The following is a 14,998-nucleotide window of genomic DNA, read 5'->3' on the forward strand; positions in this document are numbered from 1 at the left end:
TATAAGGTGTTTTTGCATTGGGGATGACAGGATGGATTAAGAAATTTGTAAGGTCCCTTCCAGTTCCACATTATCTTATTTGAGAGTTTCAGTTCTTGAGTCAGTAGAGAAGATGGTAATTTATACAAATACTTGAGCATGTTTGTTCTTTACTGCAAGTAATTCATGTAGTCGTAAGACAGTGAAATCTAATAACTGAGCCTTTTAAATGTTAGCCTCATCACACATCTTTAGAATGCTGTCCAGAGTTCTATCTGCCTGTCACTTTATTTCTGGGTGCCCTGATTCAGTTGTATAGAATCAAAAGAGAATTTAGAGTTCTGAAGGTTAAGAATGAACAGAATCAGGTATTAGACTGTGAGGTGCTAAAAGGGTATATCCTGCAAGCGTTAATTTATCATCAGGTACTTACTACTACTGCTTACAATGATGTTGAGACATAGCATCTACACAGACAACATAAGAGTCATTGTTGCAAAGATAATTGCAGATTTACATCTAGAGAGTTCCAATAAAACAAATTCTTAGACAGTCCAAGTAAGTCATTAAGAGTTTCTAAATTAGGAATTTAGATCAATGGGAGATAAGTGAGCTTTGTTGTAATGGCTCTTCTTTACCAAAATGTTTGGTTCTGGAGCCTGGGTGGCTCAGTCAGTTAAGCATCTGCCTTTGGCTCAGGTCATGTTCCCAGGGTTCTGGGATTGAGCCCCATGTAGGGCTCCCTGGTCAGCGGGGAGTCTGCTTTCCCTCTCCCTCTGCACCTCCTCCCGCTCATGCTCTCTCTCTTTCTCTCTCAAATAAAATCTTAAAAAAAAAAAAGAAATGTTTAATTCTGTTCTTGTAAAATTCAAATGAAGAATTTGTTTCTAGCAGTGTGACCACCTAGCTAGCATGGATAACTCCCCTATTGGAAAATAGTTAAAAACTTGGGTAAAATATGACCAGGTGATCTTTATAAATGTATTCCTAAAATAACACAGATAGGACCCAAAGAAGTTTTTTAAAAAAAATTGAAAGCAGGAAGTCTAGAAGATAATCATTCATCATAGCTTTCCCACTGAGGGTTTCTACTGAAGTCATGTGATTTACTGCTTTAACCACTGCTTGGAGATGCAGAAAAAGTCTAGCACCTCCCATGCTCCCAAGATGGGAGATCTAATAAGGTCTCTTTGTTGCACAAAGCTGACATCCTAGAGCTTGCCATCTGTGTAATGAACTTGCTGCACAGAAGAAAACAATGAAGATTGCCTCTTCTGTTCTTAATATTAATAGGTAGAAGTGATACCACCCTTGAAAATTTATAACTAGGAACTAGTCTTTATTGGGTTTTATTTGTGTATGTTTTTGATGTTATGATAAAATTGTTAATTTTATTACATTTCTACCCTTGAGTATTCTTTTTAATTTTCTGACAAAATGGAAAGTATTCGTGAAGCGCTCAGACTGCATTGTAAAGGGCAAAGTTATTTAAGGAAAAGCACTTGTGTGATTAAGTTGTAAACTAAACTGATCACCCTTCTTCCATGGAACACTATTTTGAAAAAATGATTAACTTGTTATACATACTTGGGTATTGACCAACATGTCCTTGAAACTGAACACAGTGAGGCTGCTAATTAAAGATAAGTGACTGAAGTTATTTGTTCCCATTGATAAAAATTCAGGCTTTCAAGTGGAAATTAGAATTTTGAAAAACTTATTTTCTCCATGTTAAGCTTATATTTTTCCAGTGTTTAAGGATTTTTCTGATGGAATAGGCTGTGCTACAATCAAATGTGGTTACTTTGGTATTATATAATGGAATGTATCAACATTTAAAATACCTATATAAATCAGAGAATCAGTATTTTCTAAATGACCAAAGTGTATGATGTTACAAAATCATGCATGAAGAAAAAAAAAAAACCCATTCAAAATACATGATAGAGCATTGGATCTTAATTGAACAGAGTTTGAAAAGCTTATTGATATGATTTCAGATTCCACATTACTTTTAACCTTTAAGAAAGTACCATTTGTGGAGTTTTGATATAGTGTCAAAGAAGACCCAAGATTATCTGAAAATATCATTAAAATACTTTTATTTTTTTCCAGCTATCTATTTGTATGAGGCTGGGTTTTCTTCATATGTTTCAACCACAATAACATCACACATCTTGAATATGAGAGTAGATAAAAGAATATGGCTGTTAAATTGGATATTCTATTTTAGAGATATAAACACATTAAAGAGGTTTGTAAGAATATAAAACAGTGATAGTCTTCTTATCAAATTGTTTTGGGGGTGCCTAGGTGGCTTAGTTGGTTAAGCCTCTGACTCTTGCTTTTGGCTCAGGTCCTGATCATGATGTTGGGCTCTGCACTTAGTGGGGAGTCTGCTTGAGATTCTCTCTCTCCATCTCCTTCTGCCCCTCCCCCCACAAGCACACGTGTGTGTGTGTGTGCTCACTCATACATGCTCCTACTCTCTCTCTCTCAAAAATAAATAAATCTTAAAAAAATTGTTTTGCATAGAGAATATATGGAAAGCATCAGGTCTGGATGGATTCACTGATGAATTTAAGGAAGTATATCAATTCCTTACAATCTCTTTTGGAGGATACAAACAGAAGAAATGCTTCTTTATTCATTCTATGAGGCCAGCATTACTCTAAACCAAAACCAAACAAAGACATTACAAGAAAAGAAAACTATAGACCAATACCTCTTAATGATATAATATAAAAATTCTCAACAAATTATTCGCAAATTGAAACCAAAAAATATAATAAAATTATATGCTACAACTAAGTGGGGTTTATCTCAGACATGCAAGTCTGGTTCAGTATTTGAAAATTAATTAATGTAATCCACCACGTCAACAGACTAAAACAGAAAAATCACATGACTATATCAGTAGATGAAGAAAAAGAATTTGATAAAATCCAACATACATTAATGATAAAAAAATCTCAGCAAACTGGGAATAGTGGGGAACTTCAACTTAATAAAGAACATCTACAAAATCCCGACAGCTAATATCATACTTTATGGTGAGAAACTCAAAGCTTTCCCACTACAAGACAAGGATGCCTCTTTTACTACTTCTCTATAGTATACTGGATGTCCTTGCTGATGAAATAAGACAAGAAAAGGAAATAAAAAGTATACAGATTGGGAAGTAAGATATGAAACTTTTTCTTCTCAGAATACATGATTATGTAGAAAGCAAAAGAATTAACAAAAAAAATCTTTTTTTTTAAATAATTTTTTTTTTATTTATGATAGTCACACAGAGAGAGAGAGAGAGAGAGAGGCAGAGACACAGGCAGAGGGAGAAGCAGGCTCCATGCACCGGGAGCCCGATGTGGGATTCGATCCCGGGTCCCCAGGATCGCGCCCTGGGCCAAAGACAGGCGCTAAACCACTGCGCCACCCAGGGATCCCAAAAAAATCTCCTAAAACTAACAAGTGATTATATATAGCAAGCTTATAGGATACAAGGTTTATAAACAAGAGTCAGTTGCTGGGACGCCTGGGTGGCTCAGTGGTTGAGCATCTGCCTTCGGCACAGGGTGTGATCCTGGAATCCTGGGATCAAGTCCCACATTGGGCTCCCTGCATGGAGCCTGCTTCTCTCTCTGCCTATGTCTCTGTGTCCCTCATGACATGTCCCCCCCCCCCCCCGTGTCTCTCATGAATAAATAAAATTTTTTTTAAAACTCCACAAAAGCAAAAGTCATTTGTTTTCCTATATATCAACAATGAACAAGTGGAATTTGAAATTAAAAGCACAACTTCATTACATTAGCCCAGAAACAAAATACTTAGGTATAAATCTAACAAGATATGTGCAGGATATACATGAAGAATACTGCAAAATTCTGATGTGCACAATCAAAGAGCTATTCTATTTTAATGGATAAATAAAATAGAATAAATGGAGAGCTATTCTATTTTAATAAATAGAGAGCTATTCTATTTTAATGGATAGGAAGACTCAATACTGTCAAGGTGTCAGTTCTTTCCAGCTTGATCTATAGACTATATGCAGTCCCAATGAAAATCACAACAAAATATGTGGATATCAACAAACTGATCCTAAAGTTTATATAGAAATGCAAAACTCAGAATAGCCAACATGATATTGAAGGAGAAGAACAAATTTGGAGAACTGGTACTACCTAAATTCAAGACGTACTATAAAGCTACAATCATCAGTACTGTGTAACTTGATTTGTGACAGTGTCAAGAGAAGAGAAGCAACAGACAGGGAGAAAATACTTTTAAAAAGACATCTGATAAAGGAATGTTATTTAAAATATACAAAGAACAATACAAGAGCAAACAACCCAATTTAAAAAATGGGACAAAAACCTTAAGAAACACCTTGCCAAAGAAGATGTACAGATGGCAAACAGACACAAGAAAAGATGCTGCATATCATGTCATTAGGGAAATGCAAATTAAAACAACAATGAGATACTGCTACACACCTATTAGAATGGCCAAAATCTGGAACACTGACAATATTCAATGCTGGTGAAGATTCGGAGCAACAGGAACTTTCATACATTGCTGGTGGGAATGCAAAATGGTACAGTTACTTTGGAAGACAGTTTTGTGGTTTCATACAAAGTAAACATACTGTTCTCATATAATTCAGTAGTCATACTACTTGGTATTTACTCAAACAAAATGTGTATCCTTGTCCACACAAAAACCTGCTCATGGATGTTTTATGCAGTTTTGCCTTGCAACCGTCCTTCAGGACATGAATGGATAAACTGTGGTACATTCCGACAATAGAATATTATTTAGCACTAAAAGAAATGACCTATCAAGCTATGAAAAGACATAAAGGAACCTTACTGCTTATAACTAAATGAAAGAGGCCAACTATTAAATTACCACATACGTAATTGTATGATTCTAACAGTGTGATATTCTGGAAAAGGCAAAACTATGGAAATGATAGAAAGATTTTTGTTGTTGCCAGGGGTGGGGAGTAGGGGAAATGAATAGGTGAAGCATAGATGATGTTTAGGGTGGCAAAATATTCTGCATGGTGTTACAATATCATTTGTCCAAACAATAGAATGTACACCACCATACGTGAACCCTCAGGAGTAAACTGGATTTTGGGTGATTATGATGTCACTGTAGGGTCATCCTTACTAGACAATGTTACCATACTGGTGAATAATCTTAAGAATGGGACAGGATATGTATGTGTGGGTATTCGGGTTATATGGGAAATCTCTTTACCTCTCTTGATTTTGTTGTAACCTAAAACTGCTCTAAAAAATCAAGTCTTAAAAAAAGTATATTTATTCTTTGTAAAAATATGTTAACATGAATTTATTAGTTCTGTTTGAATAAAATATTTTCTAAATTTCTTATATTTAATTTTTAATTAAGCAAATATTGATAGATATAACCAACATAAACAAAGGCTCTTTGTAGTTCTCAAAGCATTTAAAAGGGCCTTGAGGTAAAAACATTTGGGAGTTGTTGATCTAAACTCTCCAGTAAAGGACAGAGATTAGCCGACTGGATTTTAAAATTTTCTGGCTATCTGCCAATTATAAGAGACAGTCCTGAAATAAAAGGGGATATGTCAGAAGGAGAGAAAAAGGAACCTGTGAAGAAATCTGTGAGCAGCTTCTCAATTCTTTCACTTATTTATTCTCTGACTTGTGTCCTTTAGAAAATGTTCCATGACCTCACATTTGAAATTTCTACTGCTCTGCTTGTCCTTGTCTAAGAAGAAAGTTAATGATTTGTTGATTTTGCAGAAAAATCCTTTTGTGAAAGTGGACAGCAGTGTATATAGATACCAGTTAAATACTTTTTAAGAACTCATGGAACATGTGTGAAAATTGATCATGAATTAAACCGTAAAGCTTGCCTCGATACATTTTGAAGGATTGACACTAAATAAGTCATATTCTGTGACCCCAAATCAATTTAATAGTAATCAATTACATAAAGATAAGTAGAAAAACTGCATATAGTTGAAAAAAGTTTATAAACATGAGTCACAGGACTTGTAATGAAAAATTAGAAAATATTTACCTACAGAATAACAAAATAATTCATAATAAAATAGAGATATAGTTGAAGTTGTACTTTGAGAAATATATAATCTTTAATGCTTAGATCAGAAAAAAAGAAATGCTCAGAATTCAGGAGTTGAAATATACCTGAGGAAAGTAGAAGGAAGGAAATAGTAAAGATGAGCAGAAACTACTGAAATAGAAAACATATTCACTTGAAAGGATCAACAAAGCCAAAAGTTGTTCATTTGGAAAGTCCTAGGAAATGGACAATTTATAGCAGAAGTTATCTTGAAACAAAAGAGAGAAGACACAAATTGTATTGAGAGCGAAGAAATATGCAAAACTATAGGATTTGCAGTGATTAAAACAATAAAGTGATATTTTAAAAAGTTTTATGTCATTAAATTTGAAATCATGGATGAAATATATAAATCCCATTTGGGAATATATTTATCTAAACTGACTTCAGAAAAAAAATAAAATAAAATAAAAAATAAAAAATAAAAAATAAACTGACTTCGGGAGACACCAAACACCTGAATACTTCTGTAATCATTAAAGAAATTATATCTGTAATTAGAAACCTGTCCCAAAAGAAAATAGACTCAAATAACTTTGGATTTTTCCCAGGAATGTGGAGTTGCTTTAACTTCAGAAAATCTATTAAATTGCCACATTAATAGATTAAGGTTTTAAAAAAATCTTAAATTATCCCAAAATATTTTTAAGTGATAAAATTTAACACCTACTTATAGAAATAAAATTAAAACTTCAAAGTAATAAGAAAAAGGAATTTTCTTAATTTTATAAAGAGGAATATTTTTAAAAGAAGAAAAAAAACTTCATTAAACATACTTCAGGATGAAAAATCAGAAGCATTCCTTTTAAGGAGAAGAATAATACAGGAATGGCCCTGTTTATAATATCTAGTCAGAATCACCGTGGAGCCTCTAGATAGTATACTAACAAAAAGGGAAAGAAATCTTAAAGATTGGGAAAATGAAATGAATAGCTAGTTTTGTAGATGACATGATTATACCGAAACCCCAGAATAAATATATATTATTAAAATTAATACAAAGGTGTTAGGTTTTTTGTATTTAAAAAATGTGTTTACTTGTGCACCTGGGTGGCTCCATTGGTTAAGTGTCTGACTCTTGATCTCAGCTCAGGTCTTATCTCAGGATTGTTAGTTCAAGCCCTGCATTGAGCTCCATACTCTGTGTAGAGCCTACTTTAAAAAATCTGTTTGCAAATTCAATTGCTAGAAACAATTCAAAGATATAATATGAAAAAAATTTAGATTAAGAGAAACACTGAAATACCTAGGAATAAATCTAGCTATGGATACATATGACGTATGTGAAGAAAATGATAAAACTTTGAGAGACGTTAAAGATTTAAATAGATAATATAGAGGTAATGTCCTATTTTAGAATATGGAATCTAATATTGTGAAGGTGTCTATACAACCACATTGATCTGTAGATTTAATGCAGTTCTAATCAAAATCTCATCTGGATGTTTCATAAAACTTCGGAACTATTTGGGAAAGCAAAGTCATAAATAGCCAAAGATACTCCTGAATAAGAGAATAAGGAGAGAATTAAATGTAAGATAAAACTTTGATAGTTGAGGCAATATTGCCTTGTTGTGAGATTAGAACAACTGGCTAGTGGTACAGAATTAGAGAACACAGAAACAGACCTTATATGCAAGCCAGATTTTTGGTAAGAGAGGGCACTGCAGATAGAGGAGAGGAGGGATATATATGGACTGTTTAATAAATAGTGCTGTGACAGTTATTTACCCATAATTTTTTTAAAGAATGAAATTGAATCCCTATCTGAAAGTTACACAAAAATTCACTCTAGTTGGCGATGACTCTTAACTATGGAAAGCAGAGGTTTGAAAGTTTTTAGTTTGAGGTCAATGTTAGGAAGACTTTCTCAAAGAAAATATACAAGCACAAACCGTAAAGGAAAAGGTTGACTTCACATTAAAAATAAGAAATTGGGCTATTTAAAAGACTCCATACAGAGAAAATAAAAGCCAAAAATTGGAAGGTGTTTGTACAACACATATAAATAACAATGGATTTAGTACTAGAATGCATATGTAAATAGTAATGAAAAGATAACCAGCACAAACTCAAAAGGGATTAAGGACCTAAGTGTGAAACCTGAAACCATAAAAATTCTTGAAGAGAGCACAGGCAATAATTTCTCTGACATTGGTCGTAGCAGCATGTTTCTAGATAGGTCTTCTGAGGCGAGAGAAGCAAAATAAAAAATAAATTATTAGGACTACATAAAAGTTAAAAGTTCTGCACAGCAAAGGAAACAACCAACAAAACTAAAAGATAGCCTACTGACTGGGAGATTATTTTCAAATGACATACCTGATAAAGGGTTAGTATCCAAAGTATATAAAGAACCTATACAACTCAATACACTTAAACACACAAAAATAATCCAATTAAAAATGGGCAGGAGACACGAACAGACATTTCTCCAAAGAAGAAATAGAGATGGCCAACAGACACATAAAAAGATGCTCAACAGCACTCATCATCAGGGAAATGCAAATCAAAACCCCAGTGAGATGTCACCTCACACTATCAGAATGGCTAAAACAGAGAACACATAAACACAAGTGTTGGTGAGGATGTGGAGAAAAAAGAACCCTCTCACACAGTTGGTGGGAATGCAAACTGGTGCAGCTACTGTGAAGACTTATGGAGGTTCCTCAAAAAAAAAAAAATAGAACTACTCTATGATCTAGTAATTGCACTACTGGGTATTTACTCAAAGAATACAAAAAACACTAATTCAAAGGGTTATATGTACTCTTATGCTTATTGCTGCATTATTTACAATAGACAAATTAAGGGAAGCAGCCCAAATTAATGGAAGCAGCAGCCTACTGAAGCATGTCCTTCAGTAGATGAATGAATAAAGAAGAGGTGATACATACACACACACACACACAGTGAAATATTAATTAGCCATAAATAAAGAATGAAATCTTGCCATTTGCAACAACATGGATGGAGCTAGAGGGTATAATACTAAGTAAATTAGCCCAGTGTGAGAAAGACAAATACCATATGATTTCACTCATATGTGGACTTTAAGAAACAAAACAAATGAAAAAAGGGGAAAAAAAGAAACAAACCAAAAGACAGACTCTTAACTATAAAGAACAAACAAATGAGTATTAGAGGTGAGGTCGGCAGAGAGATGGGTGAAATATGTGAAGGGAATTAAAAGTGCACTTCTCTTGATGAGCACTGAGTAATATATGAGCCGGTGAATCACTATCCTGTATACCTGAAACTAATATAACACTGTATGTTAACTACACTAGAATTTTAAAAGACCCCCAAAACCAGAAGAACATAATATCAGAATAAGTGCAAGTTGTCCAATTTCATGAAAAAAAGAAAAACATAACCAGCAGTAAGAAAAACTCCAAAAGATTTCACAAAAGAGGAAATGCATGGCTAAAAAAGAGAAAGCATTCAATTTCTAGCTTTTGAATTATTTTATGTGATATTTTAATAGGTAGAGGAAGTCAGTCAAATATATATTTTTAAGATTTTATTTATTTATTTTACAGAGTATAGAGAGAGGAAGCACAAGCAAGGGAAGTGGCAGAGGGATTGGGAGAGGCAAGGAGCCTACCGTGGTTCTCCATTCCAGAACCCCAGGATCATGACCTGAGCCAAAGGCAGATGCCTAACCGACTGAGCCACTCAGGTGCCCCATCAGTCAAATATTTTCATCAGAGGCATTATATTAATTGTATTTATCTTGGGATCCATAATAAATGAACCATCTTACTATGAACTATTCTGTAAGAAGACCCTAACTTGAACAATTTGAACAAAAGATCGTTCTCTCTGACTTCTTATAATATGAAAAAAGGAATATCCCACTTAACTAAATTGCTTTGCTACCATTATGTTTTTTTATATCACGTTGTTAGTTTGGTTTGTGGAGGAGGGGAAATGGCATCATTAGCTACATTCTTTTATAGTAAAATCTAAAATGTTTAAAAATATAAGGAAGCCCTGAATCTTACAAAAATATATTTATTTATTCTATAATCAGTTCATTCTTTACTAATAAAGTGATTATACATTTTTTCCATTTTATGCTATATGGAGAAAACATTTATTCATCTATTGCTTGTATTGTTATCACCTGAACAGCAATGAGGGCACGTCAAAGTGGCAAATTTGTTTTAGGTCTGGTAAGAATGTAGGGGTTCCAGGTGTGAATTCTAGTAATATAACTGCATTACTTTAAAGTAAGATCCTGCACTGAGTTATGCTTACTTGTTTTTCTAATTTCAAGACTGGTGATCCTGGATAGACCATTTGTAATATTAATGTAATAAACTAGATTAAATGGTCAACAAATATTAATAAATACTATTTATTAAGCACCTATTATATGCTGCTTGAAAACTCTATTAGATATTTTAGTATATCATTGCAAGAATTTCTCAAGGACATTTCTAGGATAGAAATTATTACTGAATTGTAAGATATGTATGTGTTCTACTTTACAAGGTAATGTCAACCTTCTTTCCAAAGTGGCTGTTATCTATTGAAACTCTCCTGCAGTGTAAGAGAGTTTGTGCATTGTCCCTCATTTTTATCAACAGTGGGTAATGTCCAAACTTAATATTTGGAATGTGAATATGAGGCTCAGATACATGAAGAAATAGGTCAAAAATTAACCAGTGAGTAAATGCTAGCGTGACATGCAAATGCTGGTTTGCCTGATTACAAATACAATAGGCTAGATTTTAAAGAAATGGATATATCTAGGCTAAGTCTGTTGGGGTTTTTTGTTTTGTTTTACTTTTTTTTTTTTTTAGATTTTATTTATTTATTAGAGAGAGAGAAAGCAAGTGCAAGAGCAAGCACCAGCGGGGGAATGGGGTGAAGGGAGAAGGAGAAGCAGGCTCCCCGCTGAGCAGGGAGCCCAATGCTGGGCTGGATCCCAGGACCCTGGAATCATGACCTGATCCTAAGGCAGATGCTTTACTGACTGAGCCACCCAGGCGCCCTAGCTAAGTCTTTTTTATTACAGAGAATACTTAGGAAAAATGAGAGTGAGATTTCTTAAATAAAATGGTTATATTATGTAATAACTTCTTAGGGGAAGTATTTCTGAAAGTGTGATTTTAGATTAACCAGATCAGAATCACCCGGTAGTAGTGGTGCGCGTGTGGGTGTGGCGCGATGGGAGTAGAGAAGGGAGGTGCTTATTATTTTTAGAAATGCAGCAGATTCCTGAGAGCCCATCTCTGGTTGGGGTGTGATCCAGTCATCTAAATTGTCTAAAATTCTCCTAGTTTTTTGTTTTTTAGTAAACAATAAAGTTTAAGAACTTCAGCTTTAGGAGTTTTGAAGTAATTCCTCAAATACTATCAGATTCACACACAAACATGTATTAAGCATGGGCCAGAGACAGAAACTTAGTCTTACATATATGTGAACACTCACTTCTTATAAGTTTTGTCATCTCTTTCTTTCAGAGTTGCTTTTACTATTTTTTCTCTTTTTTCTGTCCTTTTGTCTACCTTGCACATGACATGAAATGGCATTAGGCCTCTGGAGGCAATAAGAGTAATTCTCTCTAAACTCTCTCTGCCTGGCTGGACCCTACTCCTTTGTGGAAGGATGATAGGATACAAAAGACATGCTCATTTCTTACTGCAATCACTTATTTCATTTCTTTTTATAGAACTGATGATAGCAGTGGTATCAATTTTGGGTGGGTAAAGATTTAGACTTGACTATAAAAAGTGAAGATTCATGGAGCTGGGGTTAGAATTGTGAAAGATCCTTATATTTATCTCATTACTGTTCTTTTTAAATACCTTTTCTATGAGACAACTAATTTTAAAGAGGAAAACAAAGTGTGAGCTTGGTTGAAGAATTACTAGAAATATCATTCCCAGCTGGGACTCTAGTGAGAGCCTGTGTGAATAGGAATGGATATTGTAGACTCAAAAGAACTCTGTTCTCTTCACCTGTCCAGACCTTACAAATGGCTGTTTCCATTGTTGCTGAGCAACTAAATACTTAATTAAGTGGTACAACTAATTATGTTTAGAATTTTGTAGCCTTTATTTTGTTGTTTCAGAGACATTGACTTACCAAAAATTTAAAAACTCTTTGAGTTCAGCAGAAAACCTAAACCTACACAATTTTTATCTAAAAAACGAATATGATATTAATCATAAAACTCTAGATTTTGTAGGAATTGTCGTTAAATTGGGCTCTCACAATTATGCTTATTTCCAAGTTATCTTAATTTTTATAGAATTTTGATTTGGTTATAAAATTAAATAATTATTATTAAAGGATTAGTGTCATACTTTGTAAAACAGATTTGTGTAACAAAATCTGAACATAATATGTGGCAGTTTGTATGTTATGCTTCCAAAACAGAGGCTTTAAATCCTATATTATATGTAAAAGTTGTTAGTTATTCTAAAGGTACAATAAGAGATTATTGTTCATATCAGTGTAATAAATTGATACTACCCAATCATACGTTTTCATTTTGCACATTGTCAGAACCTTGGACCTTAATCTTATTCTTTGATTGACAGTAGCGACCAGGGAAAGAACACTTGTATTGTTTGGGATAGTCACATCTGTTCAACTTGATTCAGTTGAAGGTATTTGCATATTCTTAAGTATTTCTTCTGAGAGGGCTTAAATCCTTCTCAAGTGCTTGATGCATTTTTGAAATTCATTCATAAGGTATCTACATGCACTAATAGTTCTGTATAATATTGCTGTGCATAATCTGACAGATAAGACCACATTTTAAAACAAGGTATTCTTTAGGGGATGCTACATTACATTTTTACTTGCCCTGCTGGCAGAAATGTCAGGTTTTTTTCTAAAAAGCTGGTTTAATGTTTTGATTAAATTAATATATCTTTATTTTAGGCAGGTTTGTCAATCATAAGACAAAATAAAGATTTATTAAATAATAATTCAAAAGTTAATGGTACTTTTCCTGCCTGGTTGGAAAATTGAATAATATTATAGAAAACCTTTGTAGAGCTTAAACAGATTTCTGATTAGTCTCCTTATTTTATAAGGAAAGTTAGTGATGCCTAAGCTTACTTACTCAAGGTCACACAGCTTGAAAATTGGGCCTTATTTTAGATCTGAACTCAGAGACTAGTAAATCCTAAGGAATGTTGGTTTATGGCTTCTGGTTTACATTAATGATGGCATATGTTCTCTGATTTACATGATATACAGATTACCTTCATCTAAAATGTCCTCTTGCCATTAGAACACATAGAGATCATGTCTTAATTATCATCATATCTCTCCTGAATCAACAACGTGTCTTACACATAGTTAATGCCCAATCATTATTTTGCTGTTTTGTTTTCATTGTTCTCCTATTATTCTGTAAAGGATAATTTTGAAATGAGATAGCTTGTTATTAGAATGTTAAGTACCCTTGATAGCAACTAGGTTTCATTTTGTATTCATTTTTGGTGAATTGGTAATAGCTGTGTGGAGAATTTGAAACCTGCTGGAGTGCGTTGGCAGTGTCTGTCCCAGACATAGCATTAGAGAAACCAGTGGTTTCTTCCTTGATATATATGATCTTAGGAGAAGGAGAGAGAACTATAGAGTGGAGTGATCAGAAAAGCCCTGGGAAGAAATAAGGCTCAAATTAGAGGATAAATAGAACTTGCTGGGGTGGACATCTTTGTGTCAGAGTGAGGGGTGGTCATGTGGCCCAGATTCGTGCAATCTGCCAGTCCATCGCCAAAGCCCTGGTAGCCTGTTACCATATGTGGATGAGGCTTCCAAGAAGGAGCTCAAAGGCATCCTCATCCAGTACAACCAGACCCTGCTGGTAGCTGATGCCCGGCGCTGTGAACCCAAAAAGTTTGGCAGTCTTGGTGCTGGTGCTCGCTACTAGAAATCTTACCGATAAACCTATTGTGAGGATGAGGGCTCATTTTTATAATAAACTATTGTCATAGGAAAAAAAAAGTAGGTGAAATGGTAAAAATGAAGTAGAATACCATAGAGGCTGGGAGTTCTATAAAAAATTGTAGGTATTCAACAAGGAGAAATATCATTAGGTTACATTAAGTAGAATGAAAGGAAGGAAAACAGTTGTTGAGTACTTTTGATTCCTATTTCTGAGCTAGATCTTCTTTTTAGAGGAACTCTGGATACTTTCTTTCCTGTCTGCATTCCTTCCTTTTTCTTTCCTGAGATTATTTAGGGGTCTTTTAGTTTATCTTTCTGCTGCCTGGGCCAGCTCTCTCTAATTTTTATCTGCCTTATTTAAAGATGTAAAAGTTATAATATAACTTCATCACAATTTTATTTCAATGTTGTGTTATAGGAATTAATTAGGGAAGGAAGTTTCAACTATTAAATAACGTATTATTAAAATGCTATTTCAAAATACTTAGCTGTAAAATAACTCCAAAATTCTAATTTTTTTTTTCTTCCAGGAATCCCCTTCCGGTCGAAGGAAAGCTCTTGCTACTAGCAGCATCAACATGAAACAGTATGCAAGCCCTATGCCAACTCAGACTGATGTCAAGTTAAAATTCAAGCCATTGTCTAAAAAAGTTGTATCTGCAACTCTCCAGTTTTCATTATCTTGCATTTTCCTTCGGGAAGGAAAAGCCACGTAAGTTCCTTTTGTCAAGAAGACAAGCTGCTGCTGAGTGTGTTTTAAAACTGTATGTAAACAGCTTTTGACTCAGTAGACTGGCAGCAGTTGAAAATATCCTATTGCATACCAGTCATTCTTGCCATTCTTTGTTTTAAAGGCTGAATTAAATGAACTCCTTGTTATTTATAGAGTCTCTTGACTCTAGAGAATGAACAATAATATAGAAGTGACTATTAGCAATTCCAAATTTTAAATTGTATG

The 14,998-nt window shown here is 34.0% G+C and overlaps 1 protein-coding gene across 8 annotated transcripts in view; it reads left to right on the forward strand.

The window, feature by feature from the left end:
• EHBP1 (EH domain binding protein 1) overlaps positions 1–14,998 on the forward strand; it is a 314,375-nt gene that overhangs the window by 103,416 nt on the left and 195,961 nt on the right. For 7 of the 8 annotated variants that reach the window (XM_041754578.1, XM_041754579.1, XM_041754577.1 and 4 more), the window contains exon 6: positions 14,571–14,752. In XM_041754578.1, coding sequence (XP_041610512.1) covers positions 14,571–14,752 — 182 coding nt within the window. Of the gene's footprint in view, positions 1–9,667; positions 9,803–14,570; positions 14,753–14,998 lie in introns of those variants that run through there. The other variant, XM_041754585.1, reaches the window with a different exon arrangement.

This window comes from Vulpes lagopus, chromosome 5 (genome assembly GCF_018345385.1).
Source record: "Vulpes lagopus strain Blue_001 chromosome 5, ASM1834538v1, whole genome shotgun sequence".
Classification (NCBI taxonomy): Eukaryota; Metazoa; Chordata; class Mammalia; order Carnivora; family Canidae; genus Vulpes; species Vulpes lagopus.